Here is a 14,281-nt window from a genome sequence, read left to right as displayed (position 1 = left end):
CAGTTACGCTGTTAGCAATCTAATCACGAAAGGAAATAAATCCTCTCATATAATTTAAGGCCTATGTATTTTAGAAACTACCATCCATGCTTGCAAAAAAATTGAATCAGTGTTTTCATAATTATTTTCTAACTTTTTAATAGTTTTTGTTGGTAACATATAGTTACCAAAATAACGTGTAATTACTGTAAATAATCAAACAACTGGCTTTTAATGTAGTTATAAATGTGATCTTCAAAATATGAAGCCATGACTTTAAATAGTTATCAAAGCACTAAATGGGTTAGTCCCATTCCATTTCTTCTTTACTGAACTTCATTCACTTTTTCCATTCTCTTGTGAAACGTAACTGATTTTCTTTGGTTCTATGTAGTTACACTTGAGCCTGTATTTATATATAAAAAACTGTAAATACAGAATCGGAATTTAAATAAATGCATGGAACGAGAAAATGACTGCCTTTTTATTGCCAAGGTCGAACAGAAATATAATTAGGAGTGGAGGAAAAAAGTGGGGTTTAATCCCTGAAGGAACAAGTCTTGCTCGTTTGACGGGTGGAAGATTGTTAGTCATGGAAATTGGAGGTTGGAAGAGATTCCATAACTTCATTCTAGAGTGAAAGGAATTGAAGCTCACGGTACAGAGGACTCCGATTCACACAGAGTACATGTGGTAAGTGGTAAATAGTACTCAAACATGTTTGAAAAGTGGAGCAACGCTCTTCTTAAGTTCAACGCAAAAGTTAAAGATTCCATAGAATCTTCCCGAACACCAACACTGGATTAACAGTTGCACTAAAGTTCTACACCTACCATAGTTACTCCTCCATCAATCAAACAGTCGCTACTATTGAACTCTGAAACTATAGAGTTAACACTGTGAAAGCTGTTAATTACTTTGGATATTCATTGTTGTTCATTATTCTATGGTTTCTAATCAACTAAGTTATTTTTGCTGATTTCCTCGAGTCGAGAGGTTCATATCAGGTTTCGCCTCGCTTCTTACCATCACTTCGTGGCCACAATTGTATAAAAGCCAGGCTAATCTTTACAAATCACAAAGTTCTTCTCAAAACTATACTTTACAATGGATGACATGATACTGTGAGTAAAACTGCTATGAGAAAGTGAGAGAGAACTTTTACTCCCAATTAAGAGACTTATATAAGGCTGATATTTTCCTGTTTTTCTTGTAAAATACTAATATTAAATCCGACACCAAATCTTAGTAATTCCATGGAAGCACGAACAGTGTAAACTTTGATAAGCAAGCGCTAACAAAATACGATAAGATGTTTTGTCAAGCATCCTAAAACAATGAATTACCCAAGGATCACGGTTTTATGTGGATTCTACAGCCAACAGCCACTGCTTTATGATTACTAAAGTTATTCACCAGCATCCTTGACGTTGTCACGTCAGATATCCTATTCGCAAGTTTAGGTGTGCAGTGTTTTCTACACTGCCTTCTGTCTTGTACATCTTCTGCCTAATCTCCTACGCCATTAATTTTTCTAGGATTTTCAGGACATCATTACTGGTCTTTGTCTAGTTACTTCCAAATTCCCTGCTTTTCTAGCTTACTGCTTCTCATCCATTCTCATCACGTCCAAATCAGCTCAGGTTTTGAGATCACAAACTACTGCCTAACCTGCTATTCAATATTATTATATACAGCTTTTCAACTTTCGGGTACATATCAGTTGTTTAAAGGAAATGAGTAAACAAGTTCTGTAAAAACTTTATTTACATAAAAATGCTCATCTTTATATTCAGAAAATACGGCTATAGAAAAAACATCTTTTTAAATTAGTCTTTGTCAGTGATATGAATACATCATGAAGATTTATAGTGGGACATTCTAAAAATAACCAAATTTTAAACAATGTTGCTCACATGAAACTATCAAAAATCATGTACAATAAACAAGCAAAACCTGGAATCATAACAAAAACAAAAAAAAACAAAAACAAAAACAAAAAACAAAAATATAAGTTAACAACTTAATGAATGATGTGTAAGTTACATGTTACAAAAACTTATGGTGCCATTTTTTGGGAAGAAATTGACAAAATTGTAATGATCTTTTTGGAGGTTATATTGTACTTTGGAAGATGTACCAACCCAAGAAACAATTTTATGGAGATATAGCAATCCACAAAATATTTTCCTTTTATACAAAATCCTTGAAAAACTTTTTTTATGGCATAAATTTGTTTTGGACTAGTTACACGATTTCAAAGAGCAAAATTGAGCCCTTTACAACCAGCACAAGAAAAGTGTGGCTCCTAATGAAAGGAATGCAAGAAAAAATAACCAAATAACACCATAAGTTTATCTTGTGCTAAAACTAACAGATAAAAGTGCTTTGATGCCCAATTTGTTTCACTTTCGATTGTGTCAAGTCCTTCATTTCAGTAGTAACGTAGCCTCTAAATCCATATTAAATAATGACATTTTGATCACTAGTTAAAGTATCACGTAGGGTACTGCAGTCTCAATTCCAATTGCGGTAAATAGTTGCGTCAATCTGGCCACTTGTAGTGAAAAGTGCAATGTAAGCCAACATATCACATCGAATTGTGTGATCACACGGAAAAGTCTTTGGCTCAACAATAATCAGGTCTTTGCTAATATAAATCTCTTTCACACGAGTTCTATCAACAGTCACAAGTGCTGTGAGAGACAGCAGATGACGTTCCTATTTGATTTTTTTAAGTCACTTCGTCACACTGGGTCATTTTGTCAGATTTCCAAACGAAAGCTTAATTTTCCACATACAGTATACGTCTTTGGTTATACAACAATGAAAACTGATGCAGTCTGTCTATAGTTATTTGATAATCTTATACAGGGGAAACTATAATTTCTCTTATTGGAAGACTTGCATTTTTTGAACCCCTGTATTTTATGTCCATTGTAGAAGTCCATGTCATCGCACTAAATAAAATTGTCAAAATTCCATACATTATTTTAATGGAAGAATCTGTTGCATGAAAAAAACATTTTTATAAAAAATCATTTCAGTATTTTTCCTCCTACAAATAAAAGAGACTGTAATAAAAGACATGTCCTGAAAGTACATTCCAGAAAATCCAATTGTCATGCTTAGTTCCTAAGATAAGAATTCACTTTGATAATACTGAATTATTAAACAAATATCATGCAACATTCTTAAGCTAAAATAATGTGCCATATCTACATTATAAGGCTGAAATAAATTACAAATAAATATGATACATAACACTAACCTCTATAAGAGTATTATGGCTAATGCAAATTTCCACGGTTTGAGTTTTTTGTTGTAAACTCATAATTACAAGTTTCATTTATAAGAAACATTTCATCAGTATACCAAGAATCTGGTAAAAACCAGTAAACAACATGAGCCGAATTGGAGTGATTAAGATGAAAAAATTTTAAAAACTCTAACATGAGACTGTAAAACTACTATCACATGCATTCTAAGTATTAATTAAAAGTTTTCTCATAAGATCTTATACTTTTTCCTTTAAGATTACTGGAAATCCAATGTTTAGACTTTATCTGTCAATTAAAACCGATGCCCTCAATCAGGAATAAGTCAGATCCCTGTATTGGTCCCCACCAGAGTAATCCTTCTCCCATCCTTGAAAAATATTAAGTAGCTCCACCAATTCCAACCAAACACCTCTTTATAAATGCCAGTGTTAGACAGGCCTTAGAACTCTTGGTTACAGGTTGTTGACGGAAATAATTTGGTTAATCCATCCGATGAAGGAGGAGACCTTGACATAAACTCCTGGAACATCCTGACGACCACATCCAAAGCCCCATGACACCAGACCACTTAGTTCGAAGTATCCATCCACGTTGCATACAAGGGGTCCACCTCCATCACCCTGAAAGAGAGGAATGCAGTATTGTACAATATGAAAAATGCTGATTTGAGTTATACCTTGATTCAATTTCATTTGCTTCATTTACCTAAGGTCATTTGTCTTTGTGGGGAGTTTCAATACTGTCTGCCAGTCTACAGATAGCAAAGGAAAAAGTTCTTCCACCTTTGCTGAGTCATCCACATACAGTCTGAGGGTGTTAATGGTATTAAAACAAAAACCCTCCGTGCTGGGTGAGGGTCTTTCTTATTTTGTTGGCTTCCAAGGTTCATTATAATTCATCCCCACCTTTCTGAGCAAAAGCCACAGGGCCAGAAAACCCACGGCACTTTTACAGCCCCGGTCCATAGGATACAAGAGAAAGGGGAGATAAAAGATTAAGGGTGGGATTTTTTCACGAAGGAAGCAAAATGCCTGTCTTTTAGAAGGAGCACGTCATAAGTCAGAAAAAACGAAGACAGAAAATATGAAAAGTATTTGGCAGTAGGAGAAAAGTTACTGAATCAAAGAGGATCACCAATTTCCAGAGAGTATCAAGGTTGATTTTTTGTGTATCAGGTCAGGGTACTGATCCTTTGCTCACTTTCCTCTTTTATCTGGGCTTGGGCCCTTAGAGAGTAATGACCATAGTTTGCCCGGTAATAGGTCTTAGCTACAAGAGTTAGCCTTTTGCTTGTCATCTGCTCCCCTTGGCCCCTTCCAACATAGCTCCCAGCTTCTTTACCTTGTTCCAATTTTCACCTCCCTCTCAAAAACCTACCCACTGGCTCAGCTGTATAAGCCTGGACACATATGGGACTACAATCTGGTTATATTACCTTATAATACCTCAGATGTCTAAGTTTGTGACGAAAATGAGTTTACATTTGCCATGGCAGAACTGGGTAAATTTTTCGAAGGTGGATACAAAGACGAATAAAGAATCTACCACATGAGAATGTAAGACAGCAGTGGATAAAATTAAAGAAAAAATCCTCAGTTGTTATAATGAACCCATCCCTGACATAATTTCACATTCACACCTTGCAGATTTATCAGAATGACCAAAATACCAGTAATGAATTTTAGAAGCTTCTACTGTACTGCTACTTTTATTAATACTGTATGTTATGTTAGTTTAGCATAAAAGCACATGAGACCTTATATAAGTACTCAGCAGAGAAAACCTTGTATAGTATTATCAACATGTTCGTCTCCAAGCGTTACAAATTTTAGTCATAAACGGTATTGCAACTGTTACTCTCATATTTAGTATCGAATCCAAGTTGAACTACCTAACAAGCACTGTACTGTGATTTTATTAGTTCCACCTCAAATAATATGACATGATTTCTTACTGCACGGCAAGCTCAGATGCTCATATATTTTGTATTATACCACTGATAACTGTCGCATGTTTAACATCTTTGCTTTGCTACAGTGTTGGCTAACCAGCACACAAGCAGAGGGAAGATCACCTCTTTTTATCAGCCTCCATCTAGCATATTTCGGTGACAAGAATGACAGTTAACAACGTCTCCTTACCATTTCAGGTATATATTTCCAGCAGTACCAAACAGTACATATGTTGTATTAACATATTAAAACAAGGATCACAAACCTGGATAGGACTTTTGCTAAATTTATAACTAAGAATAACCAAATTCAATATAGAATTTTTATCCTTTCATACCTGACAAGCATCATGTCCACTCTCTCCACCAGCACAGAAAGATGAAGCTGGGAGAATGAATATTTTCTCTGTTACAGCATTAATCTTCCGGACACACTCACTGTCAGACACCACGGGAACCTCAGCCTCACGCACGCGCAGAGGTATGGGGCCAGCTGAAATGAAGAAGACAGATTAAAGGCGAGATAAGGTGATTACTTGAAATAATTAAATTGCCTTGTTTCATTAAATATTGCAGGAAGTCATTTTGAAAAAAAAAATCAGTATGTTATTCAATCATTCAAAAGAGATGTCTATCACTTCAGTGTCTGGACACAACTAGAACTGTATATGATATTTACATATATATGTGCAAGAGTATACTTTTGCAAGCTAAAACAGAGCCATTTAAGTTAAACACATTAGCTTATGTCGGTTATGTCATACTAAAGGCTTATTTTAAAGGCACAAAGTAAAATATTCATGTACTACATAATAATAGCATACCATAGTACCCAAAAAGTATGAATATATGACTAGACAGTACCAATAAAAAAATGCTGCCCTCTACTTACTTTCTCCCATATAGCCATACCCAGTGACAATGCATCTGCTACCTGCCACTTGATTGACTCCTCTTGCTGGCAGACATGCCAAACAAACCCCTTCCTTAAGGTCGGCATGACCTGAGAGCTTCAGGAGTGCAATATCATTATCCAGGGTCTGTGAATTGTGGTTATGATGGATGTAGGTCGTTGCAACACGAAGAGTTTGAGCTCCTGGAGATCCAAATTTGGTGGTCAAGTCGTGATCACCAACTCGTACATAAATAGCATCCCCTGAGCGTACTATGCTGCAAGTACAGGCATAAGGTCGCGTATGAGCATCGAGTCTAATGATCTATACTAAGTTTGACAAAAAGACCTACTTAAAAACATGACCGATTCCCTGTGAATCAGTGGGATACTGACAGATACTTTTAGAATACTTCAGATATTGTGTGATTTTATAGATCTCCGGAAAAAAAGCAGGAATATATGTGGAAACAGAACAGTTTTTATCAATCATTGTGCCCAAAAACAGATATACTTTATATGCAATAATGAGCTAGGAACTACAGTGAATGCAAAATCATCAGTTACACGAGATGAAGATGAAAGGCATCAAAAACTTTCACCTACATTTCATGATATCTTTGAAAAGCCAGAAACAGGTTTCACTTGAAACCATACAAAAACACCTGGAGTAAGTTTCTTTTCCCGGTCTCACACAATTAATAGAGATTAACACAGCAGATACCATGAAAAAGTTTCAGCAATGCTTCCACAGGTATCAGTGTTGAGGCTTCAGTCAAGTGCTGTATAAACAAGAACAACAGCTATTGTACCTCAATGTGTAGCAGTTCAACTTGGCTGTAATCATTAGTAGTCATAAGAAACATTCATGACCAAACTCCTCAAAAATATTTTATTTAATGAAAGAAGAGTTAACTGGTCAACCACTTTGAATAAATAACGAGACCCCAGAAGAGGTTAAATAAAGCAAATATAAGTGCCAGTAACAAATACTAATAGCATAAGAGAAGGACTTAATCCCAGAAATAAACACTGGAATATTGAAAATTTAATGTCACCAATGGAGATTCAGTACGAACAAAGAATGGCAACTTACTTTGTGACGCAGTGTGCAGCTGTCAAGACCCACTGGGTGCCAATCAGCGCCCCTCCACACAGATACTGATTCAGTGAGTTAATGAGAGCTACTTGCCAACACCATTCACCGGGTAAGGCATCTTCTCCACCGACAACGCGCCCACTTCGGTGGGTTCCCTTGACGCCGCACACATACTTGTTTCGAACAGGAGCCCGAGTTGTGTGCACAGGTTTGGGTGGAATTACTGAGAAAGAGTATATGAATTTCTCAAAGTTAGTTTAAAAGGTATGAGATGAGCCAAAATTATGATTACTCATCCTTCAAAATTAACCAGGCTTGGTTCTGAAATTTTAATAATGAAGTTCTTTCACCAAAATACAGAAAAATTATAATGAGTAACTGCCTCGCAAATAATCTAAGCACAAATATTGCTTTTTATAGGACTAAAACACTTATCAATATATACCTTGTGATGTGTTTCTTCTAGCATGGAATGGCTGGTAAGGGGGCTGTTCGTGCTCGTATGGTGGTCGTTCAAAAGGTCTTTCGTATGCTGGTTGTTCAAATGGAGGCTGCTGATAGGCTGGCTCTTCGTAGGGCCTTTCATATGCCGGCTCGGCATATGAAGGACTTTGATAACCAGGTTGTTCATATGCAGGCTGCTCATAGGGCTGTTCTTCATATGCAGGCTGTTCTTCGTATGCGGGTTGTTCATAATGGGGTTGCTCATAAGGTGCTTCATACTCCTCATCCACATGCGGATGTTCATAATGTGGTTGTTCATAGGGAGGCTGTTCGTAACCAGGTTGTCCGTATGAGGGCTGTTCATAGTCAGGATGACCATATGAAGGGTCAAATCCTGGTGGTCCATAAGACGTTGGGACGAAGGTAGAATCGTAAGGTGGTCTCCATACTGTGTCGTTTCTGGCGATGTTTGGTACATCTTCATAACGGATGAGATCTCGAAGGGCTGACTTGGGTGAGCAGCACTGTGTGTTGGACTTTTGACACTTGAACAGGTCTGTCATGTCCGCATTGCCTAAGAATAAGAAAACAAATGTTAATAAGGCGCTCTTTATATCTAACTATGGCATAGACATTCTTCATTGGTTGTAATGTTGCCTTATATTTACAGGTAAACTACTGTCAATTAATCTCTTACAATAATCAAACGATTTGGACGCTGTAATTTATGTGTGCGTAGGGCAAAATCTCTACATACATTGTAAATTAAAAAGTAAATCTGTTTAAACACCACCAATTCTTGTCTTTAAATTACAGTTTTTCATATCAAAATAAATATGAATAAGACAGTATATGATGTGATCATCTTATAAGTACCAAGAAGTAAGTTTTGACCTGTCCACTTACCAAAGCATGTAAATGAGAGGAATGGTTGAATACAAGTTCCAGGGCAGTCCTGTCGTAGATCGGAAGCCTCTGTTGGCAGTGGTGGTGGTGTGGTAGTTGTGGTGGTGGTGGTTGTGGTGGTAGTTGTGGTAGTGGTGGTTGGTGGAGGTGGAGGAGGGGGTGGTGTTTGAGGTCTGGGTGGCCTCAAGTCTTCCCGTCTTGGTGGAGGTGATGGTCGAGTGAAGAAAGAACTTAAAGCATTGAAGGGAGGAGGAAGTGGTCTGTCAGCAGGTGGTGCTGGACGAGGTGGTGGAGGTGGCTGTCTTTCTGGAGGTGGTGTTGGTGAAGGTACTTCACTCTCCACATGAGAATTACAGCAAATAGTGCCTTCTTCACAGCTACTTCTTTCTATCAAAACTGAAGGCTGACTACAGAAAGAAGAAACCAATACTGGCAAACAGGTACCCGGGCACTCTGGTAATGGGAGAGGAGTTGTGGTGGTCGTAGTAGGTGTAGTGGGTTTCCTTCGATCTGCCTCCGGTTCTTTGGAATCTGGTTTCCGTCTTTGGGTAACACAGCATCGTCCACCTCGAGGACAGAGTCCATTCCGATCAATTTCATCACAGAGGAAAGCAAAGAATCCAGCCACACATGTTCCTTTACAGCGAAGCTCAGGAGGTATGTTCCTTGGAGGGCTGGTGGTTGGACGCGGTCTCCGAGTATACACTGTCGTCAGTTCAGTAGATGGCTGTTCTGTGGTAGTTGTTGTGGTGGTAGTAGTAGCAGGAGTCGCAGATGCCAGTTCTGAAGCCTAATGAGTGAAATTAATAAAATTATTGAAGCTGACATTCTGTATTACGTAAATAAATACTGTAAGTAGATTCAAATGGAGAGACCAAAGAGTTGAAAATCTATAAAATCAACTAGAAGAGTCTTACACTCTTATTATTAAAGGATGATAAACCACAATGAAGAACCCAACTATAACATGCAAAAAATGTCATTCAGACCTCAGGAACACTGTCGTCCTCTTGGGGTGGCTTCCTTCGTTTTAAAATCACAAATTCCTTAGGAGGTTCGTCCACATCAATGAAGAGGTCTGCAGATACGCAACATCTTAATCCTGCCTTGCAAAACTGCTCTACATCTAAAGCAGCCTCACAGTATTCACTGATACGGTTAGCCACACAGACTCCTGGACAAACTCGTAAACCTATAATGATTATTAAACAAAAAATTACTAAACGACAAACAAAGCATAAAATAAAATAAAACAAAACGAACATATACATTCATTCTTTATGTACAGTAATTTTTATAAAATGAAGTGTGCATTTGATATAGAAGTCCTCAGAATACATGAATAAAGTGAACAACATAAGAAATCATATGAGGACAGAGTAAAAAAAATTCTTGTTTATAAAGTAACCTACTATACAGCTGTTTTATTTTTGATGGAAGGTACCAAAAGTGCTACTCTGAAGTTCTGAATTCATGGAAAAAGTGACTTTTTGTTCTGAACAAGAGACCAGAAAGTGGCTACCCTCAAGTACTGAATAAGGGACCAGACAGTGGCTACTCTCATGTTCTGAGTGTGGTCACACTATCAAATGCAGCACTTCAAAACAAATACAGCACTTCAAAATTCAAGCTGTAAATGGCCTTACTACTTGAGGGAGCGTAGGCCTGAGCTGCTGGAGTGGTAGAATCTGGCTCATCAGTGGTTGCCATTTCTTTGTCCTCCGGGACTTCACTTGAAGGACCTTCGGTGTCAGCATCTGCCATCTTTTCGGGATTTTCCGCAGGTGAGTCAGAGGGTTCACCTGCTGGTCCTGCGACCATGGGGTCTTCGGTACTAGGGAATGGAGTTGGGGACAGATTATCCAACTCTTCATCATCTGCATTTTGAATGCCAGTCCAGGTAAAGAGTCCTTCCGTGGAGGCTGTTGTCTGCTGTATAGAATTCAGGTGAAAGTAGCTATTGATAAAATCCATTCAATGGCATCATTTTTCTGGTAATTATTTATGGAGTTGTATTTCTTTTCTGAGTAAAAACGCAATATTAACTGTATTACCTTAATACTTCTACTTTACAGGCAGTGAAAGAAAATCACAAAGATCTTAGATGCAATCACATTTTAATTTCTTGTTCAGACATTTCTAGACAAAGTTATCATGAAAACTCACATCCTCTTGGTCAGCTGAGGATTCCGTTGTGACATCTGTCACTATGGGTTGATCCTCTGTGGTTTGTTCCTTCAAACGATCATTACCTGGTGATGAGAATGGACTTTTAAAATGCAAATTATATGTATAAAAGTTGAGAAATCTAGTATATAAAACTCAATGCTATCCACGACAGATAATAAGAAGGGATGCTACAAAATTATACAGCATTATAAGGCAAAATATGGTTCGATATATAGTGTTCTAAACTATTATGAGAATGTAAGAGATTCATAAAGGAAAAACAGCATGAACACTTATGTGGCTGGATGACGTATTCCTTTAAACAGAGAAGTACAAAGAAAGCATGCAGAAGAACATCGAGAAAATTACAAATATGGAAAATAAATAAATTTTGAACAAATATTTGAAAGCCAAGGATAAGAGAAACAAACGTCAAGAACAAAATCAACTGGGAGATTATATACTAAATTGAAGATGAAAAACCAAAAGCACTGGGAAATTTTGAAAATGTGTAGGGTTAGTGCAATTACATAAAAACTACAGCAAAACAACACACAACAACATAAACTACAAATGCACAGAAACTACAAAGTTATTTATCTACAGCATACCGTACAACTGCTTCAATTAACCTTTACATATAAAACTACAATGCACTAGAAAGTTAGATTAAAAAAGGCTAAAACTTTCTGATTTTATTCAAATTTCTCGGTGTCCTTGGGTCCGCGTATCTATCTCACCTTTACTGGGGTTTCTTGGGACACAGCATTTTGCTCCCGGGACGGGGCACCTATCAGGCCCTTCCAGCACTTCGTTACAGATGAGGGCTGCAAGGCCCTGTAAGCACTTGCCCGGACAGTTCTCAGAATCTACTGCTTTCGCCAGTGACTCCAGGAGAGCTGCAACAATCACACATAACCTATGGCTAATCTCGAGTGGACCACAACCACGACAGTTATGTCAAGAATTATAGCACATGCAACATGAATGAGCTTAAAAAAAGAAACTGGTTTCTACAGACATATAAAGGTACTGTAGCACGCCGCTATGGCCTTCTTGGTGAAAATAATGTAAATAAAACTGAAACAGAAAATTTCACGTTGCAAGGTGCCATACGAATTTACATACATTCTCTCGGCATGTACTGTCTGCATATACTCACACCAAGAGAATGCTATTAGCAATTTTCAAAACTAATTTAAGCTTCCATCTCCTTATTTGTATTGCTAATACCAGCAAAGAAGTGGTAGTAAACCTAGAAACACCCCGACATGACAGTAAAATCAAGTGGTATTGTGTAATAAGTGACTACTGTGAGCTGCAATTAAACTACAGTACAGTTCAGTGTTTCATTCTAATATAAGTGACAGGCCACGCCCACAGAAGAGAGGTTGCCTAATGTCTCCAGACAAAACCTGCCGAAACAGATGGCAGCTTTCCCTCTGGAAACATTTGGCTGCTTTCCCTGTTGCAGCTACATAGGTAAATATTGCTTAAAAAATAAAAACTGTAAATTAAGTTTTGCCTTTTCTCAGTAAGGATTAAGATGAGAATCTTGTTAAAAGGATATAATTCTATTCAAGCAGTGCATTATCACAACAATTTCTAAAAAGTTTGGGTCTGTGGCAATGATATAACAAAGTAAAATGTATTAATAAATCAGGATACTTTCCCCATTTTCTCCAGCGCGTCTAAATACGACAAAAGTATTGATTTTTCATTCCTTAAAGCTTCTTCTCATACTATAAAATACCCCTACTTTTAAATTCGTCATTTTTATACTTGATCAGTTGTTTTGATTTATCGCTTTGCGGACGTGAAACAATATGTAATAAAAAGTCTTGAAAAAATGAATTTATAAATATATTGAGCAAGAATATGTTTATACAATATATATATATATACATATATATATATATATATATATATATATATATATATATATATATATATATATATATATATATATATATATATATATATACAGTATATATATATATATATATATATATATATATATATATATATATATATATATATTGTACTACGGAATGCATTTCTAAGATCTGTCACCCTCCAGCTCCTATTTTCCATGTTAGCCAGAGGTAACAAGTGTATTTAAACAGGCAGGTAGTAAATATGCAGTGACTCAGTTTCTTCTCTTTTCATTCAACTAAAATGACTCACGAGAGAACCGATGGTTTGGGCAACCGGGTATCTCTCAACTTGGGCACGAGTTCACATGCGTTTCAGGCCTGAAACTTGTTCTCTCAATTAATTTCCAATTGCATTACCATTTATATATATTACGTAAAACACCGGTTGACTGTTTCTACACTGGCATACATGAGAGCTTTATATGAAAATATGTTTGAGGCCGACAGCAGATAGGTCGTTCGTTTTGGATTAAGCCTTGTGCTTTTTCTATAGGGGAGCCCTGAACGAAAACAGGTGTATTTATACATACACACACACACACACACACACACACACATATATATATATATATAGTGAATGAGTCTGAGTATTTGCAAGAAAATAAGTTGAGAGTAATAGTAAGCAACAGCAAGGTTATTAGGCTCAATGGAAGTCACGATGGTGGGTCAATGAGTTTCAATATGAATGGTGGGACAATGGAAGCTGTAATTGGGAGTAGATATAACGATTTACGATTGATGGCTGGTAGGGCGAAAGAAAAGGTGAGTTCCAGATCAGACGAAGCAAGAAAGGAAGCAGGTTACGTGCAGATGAGTGAGAACAGACTTGAAGTGTCTATAAAGGAAAGGAGAATGGATCTAGGAATTCATGAACCAGCTCTCCTTTACGGAGATGAAGTGTGGATGCTAAACACAAATAAAAAAAAATTAAAAGTTGAAGCTGTTGCGATGAACTGTTTATGTGGCATGAAAAGATTCAATAGATGTAAAATGTGGTAACGCATGAAAGAAATGGTAAAAAAACTTAGTGTAAGTAAAAGGACAGGATTAGAGCATTGTGAGATGGTCTGGTCATGTAGAGAGAATGAAGGACGAGGGGAAGAAGACCTAGAAAGTGCCGGATAGTTGGGGCGAAAGAGGAATTGCAAGGGAGGGGCCATAACATCCAGGCAATACGAAAGTTCGTGAAATATAGAGTAGAGATGTATGTGCACAGGGTTCGATGCAATGCTGGTGAGCTTTTTGAGTAGGTGTAAGAAATGGGTAATATGCAAGTCTTCTATACAGGCAGTTGATCCACAATTCAGAGGTTAAAATATGAATGTGGCAGTGACAACTGTTATTTTCTTTCTGGAGCCAATCACTGTCTGGGATTTGGTTTTCTTCCCTAAGGGGAAATGGTTCCTGCAGGTGTTAACCTTTCGGTTCTCAGCAAGTATTTAGCATGAGGATGCTTTCTCCCGTACCTTCTTCACCTACATTCCTCCACAACTGACTAATTATCAGGTATATAGTTCACTGCTAAAGTCAACAGAAGCACAATGAAAAAATGAAATTTTTACAAAGAGAGTAGAAATCACTTGCCCTTGGCAGATGATCGACCTTGTGACTTTAAAGCCTATA

The 14,281-nt window shown here is 37.2% G+C and overlaps 1 protein-coding gene across 4 annotated transcripts in view; it reads right to left on the bottom strand.

Annotated features, from left to right (window-relative positions):
• Positions 1-1,728: 1,728 nt before the first annotated feature.
• Positions 1,729-14,281, bottom strand: part of LOC136825507 (protein masquerade-like) — a 74,077-nt gene continuing 61,524 nt past the window's right edge. Inside the window, exons 3-12 of one of the 4 annotated variants that reach the window (XM_067082072.1) lie at positions 11,462-11,620; positions 10,719-10,804; positions 10,199-10,484; positions 9,542-9,744; positions 8,553-9,342; positions 7,648-8,220; positions 7,200-7,425; positions 6,104-6,381; positions 5,550-5,704; positions 1,729-3,880 (exon numbers count right to left, since the gene is read on the bottom strand). In XM_067082072.1, coding sequence (XP_066938173.1) covers positions 3,713-3,880; positions 5,550-5,704; positions 6,104-6,381; positions 7,200-7,425; positions 7,648-8,220; positions 8,553-9,342; positions 9,542-9,744; positions 10,199-10,484; positions 10,719-10,804; positions 11,462-11,620 — 2,924 coding nt within the window. In that variant the 3' untranslated portion in view covers positions 1,729-3,712. The remainder of the gene's footprint in view (positions 3,881-5,549; positions 5,705-6,103; positions 6,382-7,199; positions 7,426-7,647; positions 8,221-8,552; positions 9,343-9,541; positions 9,745-10,198; positions 10,485-10,718; positions 10,805-11,461; positions 11,621-14,281) is intronic. The other 3 variants (XM_067082073.1, XM_067082074.1, XM_067082075.1) reach the window with 3 other exon arrangements.

The sequence above is a fragment of the Macrobrachium rosenbergii genome, chromosome 37 (genome assembly GCF_040412425.1).
Source record: "Macrobrachium rosenbergii isolate ZJJX-2024 chromosome 37, ASM4041242v1, whole genome shotgun sequence".
Lineage (NCBI taxonomy): Eukaryota > Metazoa > Arthropoda > Malacostraca > Decapoda > Palaemonidae > Macrobrachium > Macrobrachium rosenbergii.
This window is presented reverse-complemented; position numbering and strand designations above follow the sequence as displayed.